This window comes from Bombus huntii, unplaced genomic scaffold (genome assembly GCF_024542735.1).
Source record: "Bombus huntii isolate Logan2020A unplaced genomic scaffold, iyBomHunt1.1 ctg00000058.1, whole genome shotgun sequence".
Lineage (NCBI taxonomy): Eukaryota > Metazoa > Arthropoda > Insecta > Hymenoptera > Apidae > Bombus > Bombus huntii.
The window spans coordinates 53,994-76,601 of NW_026099319.1; the positions used below are offsets into that span (position 1 = coordinate 53,994).

At 37.1% G+C, this 22,608-nt stretch overlaps 2 protein-coding genes and 2 long non-coding RNA genes across 19 annotated transcripts in view; 2 read left to right on the top strand and 2 right to left on the bottom strand.

Annotated features, from left to right (window-relative positions):
- The window catches only part of LOC126875835 (uncharacterized), a 148,009-nt gene that overhangs the window by 48,436 nt on the left and 76,965 nt on the right, over positions 1-22,608 (top strand). For 2 of the 11 annotated variants that reach the window (XR_007693712.1, XR_007693710.1), the window contains exons 1-2: positions 15,967-16,023; positions 16,188-16,777. The exons of 6 other annotated variants lie outside the window; for them this stretch is intronic. This is a non-coding gene — a long non-coding RNA (uncharacterized LOC126875835). Of the gene's footprint in view, positions 1-15,966; positions 16,024-16,187; positions 16,778-22,608 lie in introns of those variants that run through there. 3 more of the 11 variants (XR_007693714.1, XR_007693715.1, XR_007693719.1) reach the window with 2 other exon arrangements.
- Positions 1-22,608, bottom strand: part of LOC126875803 (venom serine protease Bi-VSP-like) — a 163,932-nt gene that overhangs the window by 23,219 nt on the left and 118,105 nt on the right. Inside the window, exons 2-5 of one of the 5 annotated variants that reach the window (XM_050638719.1) lie at positions 10,337-10,518; positions 9,632-10,155; positions 9,362-9,457; positions 9,004-9,290 (exon numbers count right to left, since the gene is read on the bottom strand). The exons of 2 other annotated variants lie outside the window; for them this stretch is intronic. In XM_050638719.1, the coding sequence (XP_050494676.1) occupies positions 9,094-9,290; positions 9,362-9,457; positions 9,632-9,704 (366 nt within the window). In that variant the 5' untranslated portion in view covers positions 9,705-10,155; positions 10,337-10,518 and the 3' untranslated portion in view covers positions 9,004-9,093. Of the gene's footprint in view, positions 1-9,003; positions 9,291-9,361; positions 9,458-9,631; positions 10,156-10,336; positions 10,519-22,608 lie in introns of those variants that run through there. 2 more of the 5 variants (XM_050638714.1, XM_050638721.1) reach the window with 2 other exon arrangements.
- Positions 5,772-7,424, bottom strand: LOC126875826 (uncharacterized). Its single transcript, XR_007693698.1, has 5 exons — positions 7,312-7,424; positions 7,004-7,099; positions 6,305-6,927; positions 6,125-6,221; positions 5,772-5,962 (listed from the first exon to the last, which is right to left on the bottom strand). It is a non-coding gene; the product is annotated as an uncharacterized LOC126875826 (long non-coding RNA).
- LOC126875800 (omega-amidase NIT2-A-like) lies at positions 7,944-14,986 on the top strand. Of its 2 annotated transcripts, none has more exons than XM_050638705.1 (4): positions 7,944-8,058; positions 13,060-13,244; positions 13,645-13,813; positions 14,089-14,414. In XM_050638705.1, exons 2-4 carry the CDS (start codon positions 13,161-13,163, stop codon positions 14,220-14,222), a joined length of 387 nt encoding a protein of 128 aa, XP_050494662.1. In that variant the 5' UTR covers positions 7,944-8,058; positions 13,060-13,160; the 3' UTR covers positions 14,223-14,414. The 2 variants fall into 2 exon arrangements, with proteins under 2 accessions (XP_050494662.1, XP_050494663.1); XM_050638706.1 differs by lacking the exon at positions 14,089-14,414 and adding an exon at positions 14,909-14,986 and having other exon boundaries at positions 7,976-8,058.

Below are 22,608 nucleotides of genomic sequence, written 5' to 3' on the forward strand. Positions count from 1 at the left end.
ATGTTTTGTGTGGGTGGAGTTTTGTTATTCATGTTACTTGTAATCGTGAAGCGGTTACCTACTGGACGAGACGTCTGGTTACGATAAGATGGTGGAGTGGTTGTTTGTCGTGTCATCCGTCTGCGAGCGTTGTCTTCGCGAAAGTATTTTTCCACGTCCATTGCCTTTTTTTCTGCATCGATGATGTTTGGGGGGGGGGATTAGCCAATAGCACGTGTCCTATTTCTGAACGAAGGCCTCTTACATAGTCAATCACAGAAACCATGTATAGTCGATCGTTCATCGCTCATCGAGTTAGTTCGTCTTTATATTCATTGGTAATGCTGTATTGAAGTTTGTTGAAAACACGTCGAAATCTAATGTTATAATTTTGCACGCTTTCGGTTATTCCTTGCTTTATCACTCTTAACTGATCTTGGTGTTCTCTTACTGATGCTTGAGTAGCTACGTTACGTCTTAATCCTTCGTACAGAGTTTCGAATTCGTTAATATGGATATTGCGGATTGTCATTGCGGCTTTTCCTACAATTTTCTCTATTTTGATCATTTTTAATAATAACGTTTGTTCGCTACACATCATTCTCATTTCTTTTATTTCACGAATAAAATCTTCTACACTTATATCGTTTTCTCCGTTTAGTATCGGAGATACTAAACAGCTTTTAGATTTCCAGAGTTTCCAGCTGTTGAATTGGATGGTTGGACATATGTTGGTGGCTTTTGTGGCATAGGTGGAGGTGGATTAGTATCGTGTTTTAATACTGATATATTATCGTCATCGTCAGTCATCATAGAACCGAATTCAGTTGATTTTACGTTTATTTGTGGTAGTTTAACACGAGAGAGGTTTCTACTTAATATTTCCATTTCGTTAGCGCGTTTTCTATTTTCTTCGTTCGCTAATTTTAAAGCATTCTTTATTTCGTTAAATTGTTGTCGAAATTCTTCGTTCTGTCTCTGTATTAAGTCTAAAATTGCTCTGGTAGAGGAATCGAGTGTTCCCGTTTTATTTTGAACTCCACTTGTAGAGGGTAAACTTGTCTCGGCTTTTGTGTCTTTCTTGTTCATATTGTCTCTTCGCTAGAGTTACTAGAGAAACTAACTTTTCGCGTTCTATATTGTTTAAAAGAATTCCGACTTTTCTCACCTTGATACGTAAGTTCGTAGAATGAGGTTCCCTTGCGGTGTTTTCCTCTGTGGCGCGTTCAAATGCGTTTGAGTGTCAAACTCGTTCTGTTGATTTGTTCTATGCTGACAGTGGCCCCGTTAATTTGGTCCACCGTGGTAAATTATTGACAGCAAAGTTCATAACACAAGTAGTTCGAATCCTTCGATCTTCAATAATGTCCGTAGACCGAAATCGTAACTTCGTTTACACTGAAGCGAATGGATCCTGGCAGGATCGCCAAAATGTCACGTAAAAATAATGGGAAAATAATAATAAAAAAATGTTGGGTTCTTGAACCAGAGTTCGAGGTACCTTTATTTTATAATAGGATTACAAGTGTGCGATTTGACCGTTACCGAAAGACTGAAAGACTCGATCAAGACACAGCCCTTCTAGATGTTCGTTTATCTTATGCCTATGTGCCGAATTCATATTCCTTTGTTTTGGGAGTCGGTGTCGTGTGCAAGGCTGTTCAGGTTTCCTGAGTCTGTTGGAGATATTTGTTGACGTTACATGTACGTCAAGACTGTGTAAGTGTCACGAGGCAAAACAATAATATGAGTCGCTCTCGATTTGCATCGTTCTCTAACTCATGCGCCGCTACATACTTATATAGCTATTATTTCTTACAACCTAGCGTATGCAGTTGTGTATGGGGCCTTAAGTTCACTGTTTATAGATACTGCTAGGAATTAATCGAACGAATTCAACGCAGTCGCGTTTACAGAGTTCCGTATTATCGGAAATGCCGAATTCGCGTGGTTTCGCTTTGACGTTCGTCCACGTTGACGATTGTTCAAAGAACAACCGAGAGGCCTCCGCGTCGCAGCTACGAAAGACATCGAAGCCGCGACACCCTTCAGTGACTTCCCTATCTTTTCCTAAAACCAAGGATGACGCAACTCAGGCAATCGTTACAAGCGTTCGAACTTCACATTTTCTTACCATACTATCAACAAAAAATGAAAGCTGGTTTTCAATGAGTCATTATATAATTATATGTCGGAGATGAAAGAACACCGGAGCCTTTGGAATTTTAGATAATCCCGCAACATTCTAACCTAGAGTCTACTATAGCTGTAATTGAACAATTGTAGTTATTCAATCCGATTGTAATTGTTCTAGATTAGTGACGGTGAGCTTTGGCTCGAGGTGACAGTCTGTCGCCCAACGTAGCCGCGGTCAAGGGATAAACGCTTTGCCTAACAAAGGTATGGAGTAATTCTATAGCTCTCCTTAAAAGAAATATTCGTGGCGACACGCGACAGTAAACATTCCAACGGTTTCTGTCCCGTGGCTCGCCACACGCAGACCCTATTCTTCGAGTAAGATGATTGCCAGATGTCGATGCGTCTCCGCAGTACATGTTCGGCTAGCTGGAGGGCCCGTTATAAATCTTAAGGTTTAGTTAACTAAAGTCCTTCAAACAGACAAACAGTCTTTGTCCCAACTACGGGAAGATAGGGGAGACATATTTTTCAACGAGCGGCGTCTCCCGCTAGCAACTTTCCCTCGAGGGCGGCTAACATCTTTTTCTAACCACCGATATGGAGATTGACCAATTAGCAGCAACGTCAATTTCCCTTACTTCCTAAACGAAGGCTTTCCTCGACGAATCCGATGATCTCGTGTCCTTAGACACACCCCATTATAGTTTTCCTCTGTGACATCGTCGGGACGGGACGGGCATTCTTTTACGCACTCCCGTCGACCAAAGAGTAACGTCTTTACGCTCAGCAATTATTTTTACGAGTCAGACTTAGATTCAGCGAGAACGCCCATCTGTCATCCCGTTGGCCGCGGATTCGTTATTGAACCGGAGACCACTGTCACTAGTGTCGCGGACGTCTCACCGCCGTGGTAGATTGTCAAAACCTGTGTTATTCATACCTGTGTCAATAAATCGTATCTTCGTTACACCGCAACGATGGCTACCTTCAATGAAGACTCCTCAAACACCGACAACCCTATCCCCAATGTCATTCCGACATATATATCCACCGAAAATGCGCTCTTGTAGACAAACGCTCGATTCGCGTCATAGCTTTTAAAGCTTGTCGCATCTCAATCCGTTGGAAAAAATTTTTCCTGTAGCATATTTTATTTTTACGAACCAACAAGGTCTTTGTTTATTTCCTTCTTTTTTTTTGCTCCAATTTCCCCATTGTTTTTTCAAGGATAGTATTTCAGAGCCACTAGTCAAGTTTATTGTAACAATAAACTTACGTTTCGGAAACATTTTGTGCTGTGAAACAGAATACACTAAAGTTTGAAGGTCACATCGATTTTCGAAAGTTTATAAATGGAGGTGTATGACAGTATCACCAGCTGTTGCTGTCCAAGTAACTCCAACATCGAAATACTACAACGATTCCAATCGAAAGCGCTAAGAGCCTTAATAGACGCACCTTGGTATGTTACCAACGAAACCATCCATCGCGACCTCAAGATACCTACAGTCAAAGAGGAAATAGCAAAATATAGCGACAGATATAGCAAAAGAGTCAAGAAACACCGAAACCCCCTAATCACTGGACTACTCGATACGACGGACCAGATTCGCAGGCTGAAGAGGCACTACTCGCTAGACCTAAACGTTAGATTCATTTAATTATCCAAATTAAGCATATGCACTTACTTATAATACTTATAAATTATACCTATCTATAATAAGTATTAACTTATTGTAAATAAACAGCCATGTCACTGCGCCACGCCGGAAAAATTACTGAAAATTCTCAACGCGAGAATTGATTGTAATTTCAACAAATAAATAAAAACAAAAAAAAAGCTGTTGCTGTCCCCAAGCGCCAAAATACGTTCTGACTACTATTTTATGTATCTCACAGAAGTATGTCTTCATTCATCATCTCCCATGCCATCCACCAACGTGTTCTTAACATGTTATCTCCTAGTAAAATATTGATGTTGAGTCAGATATCCAACTGAATAATCTTTTCGGTGTCTACTATAAGACATTTAAAACCAAGGCTCGTACACACGTGTGCTTATACGTCAGATGTAATACTTAACACGAAACCTGCTTATATTAATATTAAATTTATGCATAGTAGGATGTTCGACCTTTGTAAAAATGAAATTATAATACATACAGTTTCACCGTGGAAAAGTGAATCTTTCTAGCATGTCCACGCAAATGCAGCGGAGGGGAGGACTGTGCATGCACCAAACAACTTTACGTTCGTAATTTTTCACACAAATGTACAACTGTAGGGAAAAAATTATCTCTGATTTTTCGGATGTTAGGAATCGACAATATCGCATAACGGAATGCTGTGTTCTACGTATTCTATTTTTGTTACGAAAGTGGTACAAACGAAGTCCACGTAAGAATAGTACAACAAAATCGGTTGAGGTTAGGTTATCGTGCAGATATCGCGGCTTTTGCATTGGAAATCACGCAACTGCCAGTCTCGTCGTTCCTTGTAAACGAAAGAAAGGTATTGTAATCGGTCGGAATTAACATAAAACTCGTCGTTTCATGATAATACTGTGCATTCTGAATATGCTATGATTTGGTTTAAAATAATAAATAGTCCATTCTTGCATACTATTGCTCCAGCTTTACTTGTATTTTCGATATTGGTATAAATAGAAAGACAATTAATGTCGTTCGAGTCTATTTTCGGATCATTTATATTACGTTTAATCCATATAGTTATCATATGAGACATAGTATCGTAAAATTTGGAAGAATAAAACGTTCGTACAGGAAGTACATTTTATAAGAACTCCAACAAATCTGCGTGTGCACCTAAAATACAAACTGATAGTGATAGTGATTGTTCATAAGTTTATATACATTATCTAATGTCAATCGAAGGTATCAATTCTTTTTCTCCATAAGAGTACTTTTTCATTTATATGTGTTCAAAAATACATGTGTTCAACCGTGAAGCATATGTCACCTACAACGAAAAAGAGTTTTCCTATACTTAATATTTCCTTTATATACCTATGAAAGTCTATTCTTCGCGTAGTATGAAATTATGAATAAATCTGGAATATTGTTCAATCTGAAAAGAAAAATAACTTATTGACATCATTCATTGATACGAGATTCAGAATGTTTGTTTTGTCTTGCAGAAAAAGAAGGCAGCCCTCCCTTTCTTTTAATGTGAAATAGAAAGCGAAGATTTGAAAACAGATTTTTTGGAAATTTACTTGCAAATATCGTTTTCAATATCGTGATTTTCTTCCCAATGGTACTGTACTTTCAAATTTTCCAGTATCCCTCTAAAAACAAAAAGTCGAACCTCGTTATTGTTAACGTAGGCATTACAAGGAAGAGAAGTATTAGAAAGCAGCTCCTTTTTGTTATGGATTTCTTTATAATCATGTAAATAAGAAATTCCGGAAATTTTTTCCTAAAGAATTTAATTCTTGTGCTTTGATTGATAATTATTACACTACATACTAACTTTTCGCATACTGTTCGCGTCTAACAATTTCCTAATAATAACTACTTCAAAATAACATATGTTCTTGCACGAATTCAAAAGTACGTATGATACAATTACAATTGATTCTAAAATAATAATTATTTAAAGATATTAAGATACTAATTAAACGTTTCACTATATTTCAAAATCTGGAACAACAAATTTTTATTTATAAAAAATGAAACTGTGTTTATATATTCTTTGTCATGATGCTATTTCTTATTACCATGTCGACATTTTTTAAAATTCATTTTGTTATCTCTACGCAATATGAAAATTCATATACTGCTTAATATTTTTTACATATTATCCATCCACCGCATGATATCTCCTGAAAAATCAAAATATTAATGTTATATTATTACAATGCTTCTTAAATTTCAATTTTTGACAAATTTGAAATCCAATATATTTTGCACAATTATTATTTATCAAAAAATTCCAAGTTAGTAACTTTCTTTTCAAATGGCAAATAACATATACTTTGACTTACCTGTAAGTTTTTGTTCCTAATCATCATTTCCTCTTATAGAACATCATTATTGTTCTTATAATTACTACCAGTGTCATAGATATTGTAGTGGCTACAACTGAATTAATAGAAAATGATAAATAACTGTGTATAACACTAACACATAATTGTGTATAACAATGACAGATAACTTTTACTTACATATCAGTCGATAAGGGATTACTGTGATATCCTGTTGATGTTTCTTAAGGCACTTGATTAGGTGCGATACGGTATCATTCCTTATGGTATACTGTAGATAAGTATTTTAGAAAATAACAAGAATAAATCTAAATTATTCAGAGGTTCCAGTTTCGGCTTAGACATAAATACAGGACCATTTGCAAAGAAGAAAGGGTGCGTTTCTACAGCCTCGTTATAGTAACCATGAATACCAATCTCTGAATTACTGGTTACTAAACATAAATATCCTATAAAATTTAATATATTTCTTTAATTTTTAATACATACATGAGTTAGTAGTTCTAAATTATGAATCATCCTACCTGTGATATTACACTTTTCCTTATAATATCATCACTCGAGTGAACAACATTAAGATCATGTAAACCATGTCATCCTATCTTACTGTGAAGATACTTAGTTATGTTATCTAACATTATAAAAATATCATCAAATTCAAGTCCTTTTATTCACATCACATGGCCACGACGATCTGGTTCTTCGTTATATAATGTTCTAAAATTTGTCGTATATATAGGATGTACAAACCGTGATATCAAGGTATCAGTTCTTCCTTCCCAAGGGACAGTTTCATTAAAATTCTGATAGAATTAAAAATTAATTATTAATATTCTAACAATCATATATGTTAAATACATTATAGTCAACGATATATACCTGAGCGAATGTAGGGGTGATTCCTTGATAATTATAAATGTCATCAGCCCACATCATTGTGCCACTTCTTTGTACTCCAGCCTCTAGATTAACAGCCTAAACAAACATACGAAATTTTATAGAAGCTGTACAAAATATAGTATATATGCGCAATATTGAAGCGTTCAAGGGGATATAAAGGTAATGTACATCACATACACGTGTACTCTCATGCAACAAAATACAATTAGATTTAATAATATAAGCTCTTTTATTCATCATAATAGATTGGAAATTTAAGTGTCTTACGAGGGTGAGTAAAAAGTTACCCGCTCTGTCGGTGTAGAATTTATTTTAAGCAATTGTCAAAAAAGACATACATCATTTTTTGACATAATCACTCGATTTCTGTATACACTTTGTCCATTTGCCGAAGGACCTTTATATTTTCTCATTAAAAAATGTTTTGGGCTGAGCTGCGAACCACGAATGCATCGTCGTCTTCACCTTTTCATCAGCTTTTTCGGCATCCATCTCGCACAAACTTTTTAAAATCCAAATCTGTCGTGTACTATTGCATAAGCAGAGCCGTGGCTGATTTGCAAATGATTTGCCACATTATCCACTGTCACTCGTCTATTCCATAGAGCATAAGTTCATGAGCACGTTCAATGTTGTCATCGTGGATGTGGACGGGCGTCCAGCTGTTTTTTCATAACACTTGTGCGATCTTCTTTGAACTTTTGTGCCCATTCAAACACACTTCGTGACAAAACACTTTCTCCATAATGTGCATTAAATCTTTGATAAATATAGGCATCAAACATAACCTCCGACCACAAGAAACGAATCACAGCATCCTGCACTGTTTTCCTGCAAATCACCATTGCAAAGCGCCATTACTCGCGCAACGGTCACAAACGAATTGACGTAACACAAAGAAACCTGCGCAGCAGCACTGAACAGATATTGACGTCATACGAAGAGTGCAGATGGATCAATACGGTCGACAGAAGTTTTAACTATCTGGAGTGCGGATAAATTTTTACTGAGAGTCGTATAGGAATCTATAATCTGTAAGTACACCTTTGGCTGAATGGAAATTTCTCTTACATATAGTCAAAAATGCAGAAACTGTGTATTGAATTGGAAAGTGATAAAAAATAAGTGAAGTTTCGAGGTTGCATGTGATTGCATGAGTACACAGGACGTTTTTAGCGAATAAAAAATAATTTTGAAAGACACGAGACTTATCTTGTATTTTATGCACTCTCTGTGTCCGAATTTCCAGAAGCTCTCTATCTTATGAAGTGTTTTAGATTAGCCGGAAAATTTTGTACGTACATACAAGAAGTATACGATCTAAGTGGAATATTCCATTATTCTCTTGATACAAAAGAAACGAAATTTACAGAACTTCTCAGAAAGTTGGTTTATTATTACCAAATTAATAGAATTAATATACGTTTATCATCTTTACATACCTAAGTTGTGGAGGTTTATCGTGCGTAAAAAATTAGTGTCGTTTCAAAGTTACATTTCGTACATTTTAAGCCTATAATTTGTAACGTACAAAACAATGTAAATTTGAGCTGTTTCTTATCTCCACAATAAGAAAATCCAACTTTACGTTTTTTACACAATGATATTTATGGAACAGTAATATCATATTATTGCATCGCTTGGAGAATGAAGTCAAGGTACGATGTGACCCTAGTGTAAACGCTGGGATACCCAGCTGTGCCGCACTTATAAGCATAAGACACAATACCTATTAAATACGAGGTTAATTCATGTTGTATCAGCAGTGATCCGCCGCGGTCAGCCTGAAAGGATCGTTAAATTTTTAATCAAAGATACTGAAATATATCGATCGAATTGTATTGAAATTATACTTATATACAGTAATAATCTTCTATTGATTTGTGTATTGAAATACTCCAATTTATAACGTACATGTTATATGTATTTTGAGCAAAACTAAGATTAGAGGAAATTAGATTAAATACCATAACGAGGTGTGAGAAGTGGGCAAAACTATTAAATTGTGTTTATCTATTATTTTTAATGTTTAAGACGTCGATTTGATGTTAATTCGAATCGACGTGTCTTCAGATACCGTATAGTTTGTAGTAACTCTGTAACTTAATTACCGTACAAGAATCCTCTCCACCCTGAGCATGTTCGGCGCATATTATACCATCAGTGATATCAGGTGCATTAGGAAATTTGGAATAAGCTATTTTGCATTCGGCGTTCTTAATCACTGGCATTTGTACTTCCATTAATGCATTACGTCGTGGTCGTCCTACGAAGAAAATAAGAAAGATATTTAAGACTGGAACTATTTAATTTTATTATAAAATTGATATCACTTACTATATCTTAATGCTCCCGATCCAGCAACAAGGGGGTTATAGCCGACGAAGTTGCTCTTTCGTAGGGGCTCTTTCGTACAAATGGGATATACGTACCCTGAAAAATAAAAAAATAAATGAAAATGCAGGAAACTAATGACCAAAAGTATGAGAAAGAATTATACACGCTTTATGACACAATATATGTGTACAGTAAGAAATTTCAGGATATGATACTTCAGTAATACTCAATAGCATATATATATATATATATATATATTTGAGGACTTACTCGAAAATGGCACCTCCTCCACCAATCTAAGAATGGCAATATTATGATTGTGTATGTTTTCTATTCCATCCATATGTGCACAATGTGCTGCGGTCAAAACATGCCTAGCCGATATCAGGGAACCTCCGCACTTCCATAGTGGTTTGTCTGGGTTTCGGGGATTACGAAAACCTAATGCAGCGATTCATGGCCAAGCGCCTAAAATGCAATAGTCATAGTTGTGAATATACATAATTTTTTCTCACATAACGAGTAACAACGATTATTACCTATTCGAAATTCGATCATACAGCAGACGATAAGTACATACGTACAAATACTCTGAAACAGAGATTTGATAAAGACAGAAATTAAATTTTTATTCCAGTGGAATACAAATTATTAAATAATTCTATATAATTTCTATTTGAACTATACTGAACTATAAAGTTCAAACGTGTAATTTCTGCCCTAACAGTTTTTGATCTCTATCCATATTATTACTCCTATATCAATTTTTTATTTCAAGCAAAAAGATACTCTTCCTAACATGAAGTAAAAGAAAGAAATAATTCAAGTTAATAAGTAAAGTTACTACCGATAAAATCATAGCATTATTATTTAGTCTAATTGAAATGTACATTGATGTGCTGTTTAATGCCTTTAAAGTTCATTCTTTGCAGTAAATGGCTTATTATTAATCGGAAAGAAAGACATAAAACGTACCAAGTTCAGCTGGTTTACCATCGACCACCCTGGTATGAGAGACGTTGCTAAAACCTCAGTATGGTGGTCGCAAAGCCTTATACTTATACACAGTTTTTATTAAAATTTCTCTCTTCTCTTTGTTTGGATCGTTCGGACAGCAAACGATCGTAACATTGCCCTGGTATCTGCACACTGATCGTCTATAAAAATCGGTGGCTGTACGGTACTGTATCTGCCATATTTCTTGCAGAGGTTTACATTTTCTGTAGTCAAGGCACCTGCCTTCTTGATTGTCCGGTGTGGTACATTCTGGATCAAACAATTTTAAAACATTTATACAGTTCAAAGATGCGTAAGAAAGCGACACCGATTACTCAACTTTCGAAGTAAAAAGCCGATCGAGTCCACCGGATTGCCCTACAGACACGTATTAATCCGTAAGAGTTAGTCATCATGTTGATAATAATTATCTAAAGAAACTTTTCACGTGAAAATATAAAATTTTAATTGATTAGATATTGTGTTAGCCATACTTAAGAAAGAAAATGAAAATGAATGAAATGAAAGAAAAGGACTACCTTCAACCTCATTTTTTAAATAAACACTTTGTCAGTTTTGCGGTAAATAAGTTCTTAGGAATTCAGGACAGTTTTTAGTGAATCATTTTGTTTCGACCGTTCGCGGAGAGACGCGATCGCGAGATAGCACGTCAACGAGAGTTGTAATTTCCCGTTACGATTAAATAATCGACGCCACGAACTGATCAGTTCAGTAGTTCAATGAAATTCCACAGAATTAACACAAATAAATTAATGTTTATTTCAACAACTTATTAACTAGAAAGATATAAATGGAACAAAAAAAATGTAACTGCGTTTTGGTTGATAAGTAATGCGCGACATACCACCTGTGTTGACGGTTCGACTTCTCGAAAAGTTCTGAACGCCTTTCGATTTTTTTCGTTTTTTCTGGAAGGCGACCCCCACTACGTTCGGATCACGCCACATTCTTTTACGCGAGGTAAAATAACGACCACGAGTCGACGTTTCTGGAAGTCGCCCTGCTTAATGAATCATGCGCTTGCCACTACAATGTTTGTTTGCCGGGCAGACGCGACGGTCCGTCTGCGACATTATAGTGCCGCGATCGATAGTTAAGAATATGACCTATGGTAAGCCGCATGGCGTAACATTCTCCCCCCGTTGAGAGGGTACCGATCAAACTAGCGAGGTGTGGTTGAAGTTCCCATCTTATTTCGTCTCGGTGGCTAGTTGTTCGGGTTTCTCGAGATCGGGTTGAATTGGCAGTGGGACAAGCCTTTTGACGCCCCGATCCAAAATGCTTTTTGCCGTCTGAACTGTAGCTGTCCGGATGACACTGTCACGACCGGCATACTTCAAATCCGACGGACTGACGATAGAGATAAAGCACTCGGCGACAATGTATATCGCTGAAGTGCCTAATGAACCATCAACATCCCAACGGTCCTTCCACCGAAGGTTCTAGAAGAAAGAGCACGTGGCAACGGTCGCGGACGCCTAGCAAATGCATGGACGGTGGGGATGTTGAGGGATGACAAAAGAAAGTAATCGGATCCGATCGAAAGTAAAATCATAAGAGTCAGTCTTAAAAAGTCACGCCCAGAGTTCGGAAGTAGATTGTAAAGTGTATTGATGTTAGAAAAAAAATAAAGTTTTCTTTTTTTTATTTTTTACCTCAAATTCCTTTTTTATTTTGTTATTTTACGTGACAACACCATCGGCGCCTGGATGAACTCGGCCCAGAGGCCAATGCATGGAGGGAACGTTGTCCTCTCTGAGGATGACGATTGTGCCCTTTTGGATGCTGTGTCCACCCTTGCTCCATTTATTGCGGTTGGTTAGCTCGTTCAAATACTCCTTATGCCAGCGGTTCCAAAAATGTTGTTTAAGCTGTTGGATATGCTGCCATTTGGAGAGTCGGTTCGATGGAATGTCTCTGAAATCTCGATCACGTAAGCACATTAATGAATCGCCAATGAGGAAATGTCCGGGAGTGAGGGCTAGGAGATCATTTGGATCGGTGGAGATAGGAGTTAGCGGGCGGGAATTGAGGACTGCTTCTATTTCTATGATAAGAGTATTACGGTGTTAAGCTCATATGTTTCTGTTTCTCCACTCGCGCTGCGCCATAATATCCTTTGATATTTCCGATCCTCTGGTCGTACGAGGAATTGCCGATACATTTTCTCGATCTCGCCAGTGAGTACGTACTGATGAGCGCGGAATCTAATTAATATACAAAATAAATTGTGAATTGATTCGAGAATATAGGATTTCCCCATTTTCATGATTATCGTGATTTTTGTATAAATATATTTTTGAAGATACTAATAATTAGGTACTTATAAATTAGTATTATCAATTATTTTGCATTTATAATTCCGCCTCTAGTATAAGTGTTAATTGAAAACTAACTTTATGTTTCAAAAAGTACTAGCAAAGTCGTTGAGTAACAAGCCACTGATGCTAACACAAATAGCATTGTCGTAATTAAATATTTCTAAATATTCATTTTTCATTTTGAACCTGTAGAAACAATTTATTATATATACTATTAGCTAAGTAATTGCATATTTAATTAAGTCGAAATATAAAACTTAGTTATTTTAATAATTTAAAAAATAAAAAACTGACAAACATTTCAATTTAATTTATGGTTGGAACAAAAGACATTTCATTAATTGAAATATTGTAACGCAGAGTACTTTCCAAAATACGCCGAGAGTATTCCTGATGGTGAAACGAGCGTTGCTTCATCGAACGCAGCTAAAGAAAACAACATCTATGTAGTTGGTGGTACGATGCCTGAAATAGAGGGCGATAAATTGTACAATACCTGTACTATTTGGGGTCCCGATGGAACTTTGATAGCAAAACACCGAAAGGTAAGTAATATATTCCTTTATGGCTTTGAATTTGAAAATATTGGGGCGAAGAAAGTGACTCTATCTAGGAATAATTTAGGAATATACATATGTACATACGTATACTATAACCAATTCTATAATTTACGGTTTATAAAATACGTTATGATACGGGAAACGCCCATTTTTGTTGTAATGTGTTTGTGTTGTATAAATTTTTCAAATACTTAAAATATTATTATACTTATTTTTTCTCCTTTTTAAACATTATTAAATGATAAGATTTTTTAATAAAAGAAAGTGATAAAAACGCTGTCAGTTATTAAATAAAAAATAATTAAAGTTTAGGAGTTGGTAACTTTGATATTAAATTACAAAAGTTGCAGCAATAGAATTAGCGACTACATTTTTATGTTATTAGGTACATCTATTCGACATCGACATTCCTAATAAGATTACTTTTCGAGAGAGTGATTCACTCAGTCCTGGTAACTCCCTAACGACGTTCGATGTGAAGGGCTGCAAAATAGGTATTGGCATTTGCTATGATATTAGATTCGAGGAAATGGCACGCATTTATCGGAACAAAGGTACAGTAACTTAATCGATCAATACTTAACTAGCAAAAAATTAAATATCTTTCTTAAATATATTCTATATAAAATTAATATAATCTGTAACTCTGTATAAACAGAAGCTTAATTTAAAAAAACCAGTATATTTGCTGAAAATGAAACAAATAAAAGAATTAAAAGCGCAATAAGAGGACTGTCCTCGCATATTCAGAAATGATGGAATGTGAACCGTGCAACTACGAAGTTAATTGGTATTCGGTAGCTTCATATTTCCTGCTTCTCTGGGTTAGGTTGCCAAATGCTGATATATCCAGCGGCATTCAATATGACCACTGGACCACTGCACTGGTCATTACTTCAGCGTTTCAGAGCGAATGATAATCAATTATACGTTGCCTGCATATCACCGGCTCGTGTTCCTTAAGCAAGTTACGTCGCATGGGGACATACACAGTTGACCAATCCCTGGGGAAAGATTCTTTACGATTTGGAAACTCAAGAGAATATGGCAGTCACCGATATCAAAAAAAAAAAAAAAAAAAAAAAAAAAAAAAAAAAAAAAAAAAAAAAAAAAAAAAAAAAAAAAAAAACTGGCGAACCGTGTGTTACCACAACGAGACACGCGATGCTATTTGTCGCTTTAAATTGTGCCGCAACTCGTTTTTGAGATCTTTGCCAGGGGCGCGTTAAAACATGCTGAAAATATATTTCTGGCTTTTCTGGGGTTTAACTGAAATATGACAAATAACGTTGTAAAACATATGTACTTATGACTTACAGAGTAATTGAGTGTACAAAATATATAGTATACAAAATAGCCAGCGATTTAGGGCTTTAAAAGATCAAAAGGAAAGAAAAGGAAAGAAAAGAAGAAAGATAATATATTGTGGCAGTCTAAGTCGATCTAAGAAAATAGATAAAGGGAGGGAGGGGCAAAGCTAGTTAATCTGGAAAGAATCCAAGCGTCAATTTCAAGCATTTACAGAGAATCAAGCGGGCTGGTTAAAGTCGTGAGTTGAGCAATTATCCCGCGTTAGGTTCAATCAGGTTAGTCCCACGCGAAATTGATCCAACCATGCGAAAACGAGTGTATTCTGATTTCTGTCGCAGATACTTCTGGCTAGTGCAGTACCTACACGGTGGTTGTTGAAATAGCCGCTTCTCATCTATTTTCCCTAGCGCGGACATCATCCTTTGATCCCTTACGACTAACGAAGTTTTCTAAGATGTACGGCAGTTTGAGATTCTACTTGAAAATGATCATGATTGCGGTCTGTGTGTCGTCTGCTCTTCTTTTTGTCCTTCCGTTAAAGACTGGTAAGTTGATACTGATTAATTATGCGATCGAAACCCTATATAATGGCTACAAAAATGCCGCTAATATAATATTCCTTCTTTCTTGTATCTTCTTTCTTGTATATATATCTTGTATATATATATATATATATATATATATATATATATATATATATATATATATATATATATGTCGGGTCACGATTCGAATTTTGGGCGCGCGACGACTCTTCGTGTGGACTAGCCATCGTTTCACAAAGCCGAGATTTTATTTAGACATATATACAGGTCTATCACTAAGCTTAACAAATAATAAGTACAACTAATAATAAGTCTAACAAACACTAAGCCTAATGAATAATACGATCTACGAATAATTAAATTAAATAATACTATTAGCAATGTTTGAGTTCAAACGAATCCACGATCACCGGGATAACTCCTTACTAAGCGAAACTAACTTAGACGCAAATGCGATCGTCGAAAATGCTCGATGTATCACTGCGCCAAATACGATAAGGATAGGTTCGACAAAAACAAAGCTAAAATAGTTAGGTTCAACCTTGGCGATTTCGTGTTACGTAAAAACGAGGAAAGAAACCAGACGAAGTTAGATCCGAAATTCAGGGGTCCATTCGTAATAGCCGAGATTTTGGAAGGAGATAGATATACCCTAAAAACCTTAGACGGCAAACGATCATATAAGGACAGACACGACAGACTGAGAAAAATGCCAGAAGGTTGCGTCCCTGCTGAGTTAGACGTCTGCGGTGATGACAACGGCGGTGATAATAACGATGCAAGTACACTGACCTCAGAGGATCATTAACACTGCGTTGTGGTCATAGTAATACACCGAGTGGTTTTATGTGCTTTTGTTGTAACCCGTTGAGTGGGTTGATGTGTTTTTGTTGTAACCCGTTGAGTGGGTTGATGTGTTTTTGTTGTAACCCGTTGAGTGGGTTGATGTGTTTTTGTTGTAACCCGTTGAGTGGGTTGATGTGTTTTTGTTGTAACCCGTTGAGTGGGTTGATGTGTTTTTGTTGTAACCCGTTGAGTGGGTTGATGTGTTTTTGTTGTAACCCGTTGAGAGGGTTGATGTGTTTTTGTTGTAACCCGTTGAGTGGGCTTACGTGCTTTCTGGGTGTAATGCACCCAACGTGGCAATATGATCCAACAAACTGAGGTTCACCGGTGTACGAAATCGAAAATGATCTGTTGTGTCATTACGGTCTGGCTGGCGACTCACAGAACGCACCTAACACTTTGAATACAAATTATAACATTACAAATTCCTATTCTCTTTTATTTTTCTGTTGTCAAACCTCCGAACGAAACTTTGTTATTGCACTGGACCCTTGACTTACTTGGACATTTAGTTAAATCGCAAATAATGTCAGTTGTATCGAATCTAATGTAAGAAATACGATATTTTAGTTACACACGAGGACGTGTGATAGTCAGGATGGCCGTGTCGGAGATGAAAGAACACCGGAGCCTTTGGAATTTTGGATAATCCCGCAACATTGTAACCTAGAGTCTACTATAGCTGTAATTGAACAATTGTAGTTATTCAACCCGATTGTAATTATTCGAGAATTGTGATAATGAGCTTGGGTTCGAGGCGACAGTCAGTCGCCGAACGTAGCCGCGGTCACGGGATGAACGCTTTGCCTAACAAAGGTATGAAGTAATTCTATAGCTCTCCTTAAAAGAAATATTTGTGGCGACACGCGACAGTAAACATTCCAACGGTTTCTGTCCCGTGGCTCGCCACGTGCAGACCCTATTCTTCGAGTAAGATGATTGCCAGATGTCGATGCGTCTCCGCAGTACATGTTCGGCTAGCCCGAGGGCCCGTTATAAATCTTAAGGTTTAGTTAACTAAAGTCCTTCAAACAGACAAACAGTCTTTGTCCCAACTACGGGAAGATAGGGAAGACATATTTTTCAACGAGCGGCGTCTCCCACTAGCAACTTTCCCTCGAGGGCGGCTAGCATCCTTTTCTAACCACCGATATGGAGATTAACCAATTAGCAGCAACACTTTCTGAACGAAGGCTTTTCTCGACGAATCCGATGATCTCGTATCCTTAGACACACCCCGTTATAGTTTTCCTGTGTGGCATCATCGGGACGGGAAAGGCTTTCTCGCTCGCGATCTCATCGATCCAAGAGTAACGCCTTCGCGATCAGTGATTATTCTCAGACTTAGACTTTGTGAGTACGTTCTGTTGTCATCCCGTTGACCGCGGATTCGTTATTGAACCTAGGATCATTGTCATTAGTATCTCGAGCACCTAACTACCGCGGTTACTTGTCCGGTTCTATAATAATCGTATTTGCACTAGTCAATGTCTTCTCCATTGCATAACGACAACGTGTAACCCAAACGAAGATTCGTTTCACGCCCCTAACCCTAATTCTAATGTAAACCCGATATATATATATATATATATGTATGTATAAGATTTATAAAATGAATGCTCGGTAAAATGTCTGTGATAAATAATAGCAATTAAAATGGAAAAATTTTTAATTGCATTGCTTCGACTATACATATACATATACTTAATGTGACTTACTTTGTATGAGAAAAATTCTGTTTGCCAATTCGATATCGAGAGCTGATAATGCTAACATACGATGAAACGATAACAGAAGAATCCGAATATTCAGAACTTTTCACGATATATGTTAAATAATATTATGAAATAAATTAAATAATTACCCCGCATTGCTTCCAGCGTACGTGTTCACGATTCTCGGCGAAACCGAATATGGCAGCAGGAAATCAACCAATCACAACTTCGGAAGAAAGTAAAGCGCGGGAAGAAATCGCGGCATCCAGCTTCCTGCGAATCTATTCTCGATCTCGATGTAAGCAGTAATCTTTCGATAATCGTTTTGCAAAATGGCGTGTCTTAAACGAAGTGTATAGTAAAATTCGTATTTGAGAGACGCATAAATAAACGATATCAGGCTATTTCCCGCGAGAAATTCACGTTCGGTTGCAACATAACATGTCACGTATGTATTTTCGTCGAAAACTGATTTCGAGGGACGTGTATATGTGCGTATCAAGTTACTTGGCGAAAGTTCAACGACAGACTGTGACTTTAAAACAGTATGTATGCCTATGTTTGTTGTCCGAGAATTGGAAGAATCTGTCATGTTTTGTTTACGTCGGCTGTAATGGAGTGGTGTTTTTGTCTTGTGGTAACTGAATGTCTCAAACAACAAACTCGAGATTTCAATCGATCTTCGAAAAGAAGTCATACCCATTGGCCTTGGGTGAGTTGTGATTTCATTAACTTTTTAATTCATAATTGATAACATAAGGTTATTGTAAGACCGATGAAAATATGGATAGCAACCAATTGCAATTGAATATCTGGCCTGTCTTGCACTATTGAAATTTTGCAAGTCACTAAAGTTACCAGCATTAATATGTTCCCTTGCACAAGTTTGACGATAAAACAAATGAAATTTTACTATTTGCAAGTTATTTGATTATTGTATTTAACGAAAAATTATAAAATCATAAAATAGAATTCTATATAACCTGTAAATCGTAACTTGTCAATCTACTAGTACATATATTATAAATTGGTAAACTTTTGTGTGTGGGGGAGGGGGTGCTAGATGTAACACTGATACGACATTTTGAAAAAATATTTAATTATAATCATGAAAGGCGTTATTGAAATATTGAGTTTTTATTAATGTTCCTTGCAACTTCGAGTTTGCGTACTATATTTAAAATGTACATAAGATATAAAGTATATTGACAAGTAACAGTCACAAAATTGTTTCAAATGAGGATAATCATCCTAATATCAACTTATCAATTGTGATCTGATAAACAAGAATTCAAAATACAGTTAAACTGTGTTCTACATACAATAATCTTTTTCGGAGGAGATTTAAATATATGAACATATTGTGATATTTTGTCCATAATAACATGAATAATATAAAGTTTCGTATTACATATACTCTATTTTTTAATATATTCTGCATATCTCATTTTATGACAACAGACAAGCAAACTATATTCCCATTATAAGCTTCGCTCTAATTTCGCATCGTTTCACCTGAATATATCGTGAAATTTCATCCCGTCAAAATTTTGCGTCAATCTTTTTTATCTTAAAGGATTAAAGACAGTTGCAAAACGCCACGGTGTTTCGGGGTTTGTTTAAATTTCCGCCAAATGAAAAAGAAGTTTCGCGAAAAATGGTAGTTACTAACGGCACGTCTGGTTACAATTTTCGTTTACAATTCTTTTGGCGAGTAAATATGACGTACTGGGTCGATACTAAGTAGTCGGTTGTCCCTGAAATTTGAACTGTTGAGAACGAGGTAATAACAGGGCGACTGGTTTGTTGCTGTGTAACGTATACACGTTTCTGAATAGTTTTCTACTTTAAATGAAATTAACTGCTACCCGACGGAGTTTCGACGTAGCGATAAACACGCCACTGAAAAAAGCGACGAATGGGAATGGAAAATACGTAAAGATTTTTTTGACAAAATAAAGAATCATTTTGTCAGATTTCAAGAAGAGTTTGGGTAAATTCAATTTATGCTCTTTGCTACTTGACTTATGTTTATAACACTAAAAGTTATCTTTACAAGCAGCGAAGTGATTTAGTTTCATCCGTAGTTCGGTTGCTTCCAATTTTTTCATTTTCACATTGTGTAAATTTCGACCAATTGCGGGGAGACGTAATCGCGAGGAGAGACGTCAACGGGGGTCGTAAATCCCCGTTACGATTATAACAATCGACACCACGAATTGATCGATCCCCTGATTTCCGTTGAGATAATAGGGGTGATTGAGTTTGTATAACACTGTGATTCACAGAATTATAAATTATATATTTCCAACACTTAGATTACACTGACGTAGAGAAATAAATAGTTAACAACTTGTCGCATGAAGATGCGATAGATATGTACGCTAGAGCAGGGCTCTTATAATGGAAATTAATGTATTAATGGACTTAGCACTATAATATATTTAGGAGAGAAGATGTGTGTTCGACAACACCGAGAACCGACAAAAGATTTGCGTGAAGTATGCGACTCTCGCGCTATGTGTAGACTGCCGCGTTAGGCGTTAGTTTTTAGACTGTCTGTCGCTCTTTTTCTAATACGGAAGAAAAGTTCGGTGTGGGTGTGCCCCTGTGCCTAAAGAACGCGGATTCGTTGTTCCCACTTTCGTTAGAAAAAGTGAGGGCCACGAAGCGCGGTGTCGATTGGTCATGACCTGCACTACTGCTCGAAGGGATGAGTATCGAGTCTCCTACCATCGTGGTGGATAGATGACTGTGTGCGTGAGAAAAACCTAGCTTGTTTTATTACAGGGCTATTCGGATTTTCCTAATGGGTGCATACCCGCTTTCTCCGTGTTTTAAGTGCGACTAATAAACCCAAGGACCTCTCTAAAAACCGACTGTGTTTCGAGAATATTTTTAAGCTTTAGAAATTCTTCAAGACAAACGGATTGAAGACACATGGCGAAACAATACAGGGAAGTGAAAGTTATGGTGGGTCCTTAGGTTTATTGAGGGTCGAAGTGACGTTACGCAGGTCGGTTGTTGTCCGGTCGCGCGGGCTGGCGTGCAGATGTTTTAGGCGGCGTAACACATTGCGTATTACAATATTGATGTTAAAATATTATTATAGAAAAACATGTTAGCAACTTAATTTTCTATTTGTTCGTTTCTCTGTTTTCCTTATTCTGTTTTTGGATTTGTGGTGGATGATTTAAATAATGACGTGACGAGTTGATACTTGATATTGTCAAATATATTTAAAATTATTCTAAATACAGAATTAATCGCACGGGAGACAAAGATTTTGTAACGAATCCTAGCGGCTGCCATTTGTCGTTCACGCGCTGTTGCCGATACCGAATGCGCTAATGTCACGTAAAATAACAAAATAAAAAAAGAAATTTGAGGTGTAAATAAAAAAAAGAAACTTTATTTTTTTTCTAACAACAATTCACTTTACAATCCACTTCCAAACTCTAGGCGTGACTTTCCAAGACTGAAGCTCTTATGATTTGACTTTCGATCGAATCCGATTACTTTCTTTTGTCATCCCTCAACATCCCCACCATGCATTTGCATTTGCTAGGCGTCCGCGACCGTTGCCACGTGCTCTTTCTTCTAGAACCTTCGGCGGAAGGACCGTTGGGATGTTGATGGTTCATTAGACACTTCAGCGATATTGCCGCCGATTGTCGCCGAGTGCCGCCACATCTTTATCTCCATCGTCAGTCCATCGGATTTGAAGTATGCCGGTCGTGACACTAACATTGTGGCGTCAGAGACGATGCGTTTTGACTCGCGAAAGGCGTTTTCGGTTTGCTTCGACCACTCGATTCGCCGCGAACAGCTCGTACGTATCTTTGTTCGCGGATCCGCGTAGTTTGTTGCACGAGTATACGTTTATATTGACACCGGTGTTCACAAGAAAAGAGATCCTTGGTGCCCTGTCCGTCACGAAAATGCGATGGGATACTAAAGCCATCGCCACATGCCGCGTTTACGGACGGCTGGTCTCGTTTCACTGGGTCCAGTTGCAAGGGGCCCGGCACTTCCTTGCGCGGTCTCGAAAGGTCTCGTGGTAATAGCAGAGACCAGACTTCTGCGGTCTGTCCTTCGAACTTGATATCAATCTTGCCTTCCGTATGTAGAATAACGATGTGAGGTGGATAGTGGGTGAAGGTGCCCACAAGAAATACTCTTGATGTTCAACAAAAAAGTTAATTAAATTATTAACAATCAACAGTCAACAATTTATGATCAACAATTAACGACTAACGATTAACTGTCAACAACAATTAACGATTAACGATGAACGATCAAAAACAATTAACGATTAACGATGAACAACGATTAACGATTAACGATTAACTATCAAGAGTCAATAATCACGTATCTCTAATTGTGTTTGCTTCGCTATGACGCTTAACCTTTCGCACTCCGCAGCTCGGGGCAGAATGAATCTTTGATTCGAAACCAAATGGATTCTTTTCTTTGTTGCCCCTCGATATCTCCACTACGCACGCGTTTATTAGATGTCCGCAACGGTTGCCGCGTATGCATTCTTCCGAATATTCGGCGAAAGAACTGTAGGGATATCAATGGTACATTAGGCGTGTCGGCCTTACGCTTTGAAGGTATAGCGCTTTGTGTCGCGAAGCCGTTGGAAAGTTCCATGGTCGAGTGCCACCACAGATGCATGACGATTAGATACAAACGCTTCAAGTATTACAATTAATAGCTGATACAATTGCAACAAAACAGATGTCCTTTATGCAAGACTACTGAAATTACACAGCTACAATAAAATAAGGAATACGTCTGTACTATGGGAAACATAAATAAATATACACATAGTAGCTTATACAACATGTATGTGGAGGACGATTAAACGCGTTGTTGATTAATGACCAGACGAGTTGATACTTAGTGTAGTCAAATGTATTTAAAATT

Coding starts and splice junctions, on each gene's coding strand:
- LOC126875800 (XM_050638705.1), top strand. CDS start 13,161: ATGCCTGAAATAGAGGGCGATAAATTGTACAATACCTGTACTATTTGG. Junction 13,245..13,644: donor TGATAGCAAAACACCGAAAG/GTAAGTAATATA, acceptor TTATGTTATTAG/GTACATCTATTCGACATCGA. Junction 13,814..14,088: donor ACGCATTTATCGGAACAAAG/GTACAGTAACTT, acceptor TCTCTGGGTTAG/GTTGCCAAATGCTGATATAT.